The following is a 2,592-nucleotide window of genomic DNA, read 5'->3' as shown; positions in this document are numbered from 1 at the left end:
TACTACTACTACTACTAATAATAATAAAATGAAAGAATGATTTAGTAAAAAATGAGAATGATTAGTAATTGTCTCCAATTGGCCTGATTAGCTAAGCCCTCCATAAAAACACTTCTTATTAGTACAGTATTGCAGATTTACCTTCTGATCAATGACAGAAATTAACCTTCCCATTATGAGGCGATATTTGACTCCTTAAAGTGATTTACAGGGGCTTTTTTTTACCTTTGTAATTCCATTTTTTTCTAAATGTATTAAATGTATATCATCTTTTTCACAATTTTTAATTAAACAATAAATTCAATTAAAATAATAAGACATAACCAGGAAGAATAAGTTAAAGTTACCAGTCAAATTAAATCAGTATCAATAATTCATCTTTTTCCGTAATGCACACAAATGTGGCATTAAGGAATATTTGCAGACTGTTTGACGAGGCTCAGAGGTGGCATGAATGTATTTAAATAAAAAAAATCATATATTTTTTTATTATAAACTGCGGTACGTTTATGTACAGATTGCTTTCGTAGGTCTTTGCTTTCAGTTTCAGTGTGTGTTTGACTGTAGTTTCTTCTCTAATGAAACTGTGTAAAGCTTATGAAGTGACTCTCAGAGCAGCTCTAGAGATTGAAGTTCATGTGTTCATGTCCTCATATATTGAGATGCAGACTTTGAAAACATTGAGCGTCTCATGAGTTTGAGTTTGTGTATCAGACGAATCCACGCCATTCATTCACACAGAGACACACAGAACATGCAGATTTATTAGAGACATGCACTGACTGGCTGTTGTCACTTTTATTTCTGCTGTGTGATAGACTGAGCTTCTCATTATCAACATAAAAAAATAGTGTTTTATTGCCCAGCCCTAATCTTTCTGGACCTTGGAAATCTGATAAATCCTGTAATTTTGCATGATACGTACATGGATACAAGACAGTGAGTTTGTAAAGAAGATCTGTTTGTTTGAAACCAGGCGGAGTTCACAGCCATGCGTGATCAGTACATGCGAGCGGGTGAAGGTTTCATCATCTCGTACTCCATCACGGACCGCCGCAGTTTCCAGGAGGCTCGCCACTTCAAGCAGCTGATCTACCGCGTGCGGCGCACCGTCGACACCCCCGTCGTGCTGGTGGGAAACAAGTCTGACCTGGTCCATCTCAGACAGGTGAGACGCTTTAACTGAAACCCCTGTAGCTCAGAAATATTCACCCCCTTCTGACTCTATTGCATAATATTGCGTAACCTTATTGAACTATGATGCATCCCATTCAAAATACTATAGTCTATAATGTGACATTTTAGCAGTTACAGTATATACCACTGTGATGACTTATTTTTATAGGCCAACCTTTAAGTTAGCATCACCCTGATTCCCTCGACAAAAACCTAATGGGATTTTGGATTATTGCAGAAAATAAGCTCTGTGACCCACAAAAGTTTGAAGCCTGTTTGAATTTTGAAGCCTAAATGCAGTAAAAAGCTAAATCTAGGCTGTAAATGAACTACAGCATGGTCACATGACTTAAAGACGGGGACATCATTCAAAATCATGTATACATCCAATGATAACCTTTGCAAGTTTATCTTTTTTTAAAAAGATAAACTCACGAGTTTATCTGTTCAGTGTTCACAACAACCACTGTAGTCTCCACTTGTTATCAACCACCTTTTTCAAGACAAGTAAAAGCTTTACTTTACTGATGTATTTTATGTCGTGGAATAAAACATAAAAATGTCTTGAGCTTGTGTGAACTACAGACCTTATTTCAGGCATTTAACCAAAAACCCATTCATAAAACCCAATGACTTCTAGACAGTGGAGCCAGAAGTGCTAAAATGCAATTTGTTGCTAGGTTTTGACCTACAAAGGTACACCATCCCTGCAGCACTTTATAGCATTGGTGCATATCTGTTGGTGGTTCATGGTCTGGATTTTGACAAGGACTTCAACCTGTTTGGTTTTAAGTCATTTTTCAAAGTCATTGCCCTGAAGGTCTTTTTTTCTGTTCTAAGCTCCAACCATTTTCCTTCTCTCTTTATGATGTCTCCATTCCCTGCCACAGGGACGAATCCCTAATGCACAGTGCTGCCACCTCCATGCTTCACTGTAGGGCTGATGTCTCATTGTGATGTCTCACAGTCTAGCATTGTGCCGTCTGAGAAGAACAGACTCTTCCTGGTCTTCACATGCCTTTGGGCAAACGCTAGTCAAGATAGCACGAGCTCCTCAATCTTAAGTACCAGCCAGAAAGTTTCTCTCATCTGTAACTTCTACAGAGTCACCGTAGGTGATCTTGCAAATGTTATCATTGGCTGTATACATGATTTTGAAGGTCTGTTCACATTCAAAGTTGTGCTACATTTCTTTAGCGATAGGCTGCACTGTGTGTGCATTTGGAGATATGAAGTGTCTTGAAAAATATGTGTAAATTTTTAATGTACCTTGTTCTAGATAGTGGTTGTGTGAAATTAACATTAACGTAGATGAATAAATGCTGTGATAGTATTTTTGTTGTTAGTTCATTCATAATTCCTAATGTAATAATTAATGTTAAAGGGGTCATATGATGTTGCTAAAAAGAACATTAT

The 2,592-nt window shown here is 37.3% G+C and overlaps 1 protein-coding gene across 1 annotated transcript in view; it reads left to right on the top strand.

Moving 5' to 3' along the window:
- LOC107550083 (GTP-binding protein Rit1-like) overlaps positions 1–2,592 on the top strand; it is an 8,922-nt gene that overhangs the window by 1,705 nt on the left and 4,625 nt on the right. Inside the window, exon 2 of the mRNA XM_016231310.1 lies at positions 977–1,168. Coding sequence (XP_016086796.1) covers positions 992–1,168 — 177 coding nt within the window. The 5' untranslated portion in view covers positions 977–991. The remainder of the gene's footprint in view (positions 1–976; positions 1,169–2,592) is intronic.

This window comes from Sinocyclocheilus grahami, unplaced genomic scaffold, assembly GCF_001515645.1.
Source record: "Sinocyclocheilus grahami isolate Dianchi unplaced genomic scaffold, SAMN03320097.WGS_v1.1 scaffold387.1, whole genome shotgun sequence".
NCBI classification, from domain to species: Eukaryota; Metazoa; Chordata; class Actinopteri; order Cypriniformes; family Cyprinidae; genus Sinocyclocheilus; species Sinocyclocheilus grahami.
This window is presented reverse-complemented; position numbering and strand designations above follow the sequence as displayed.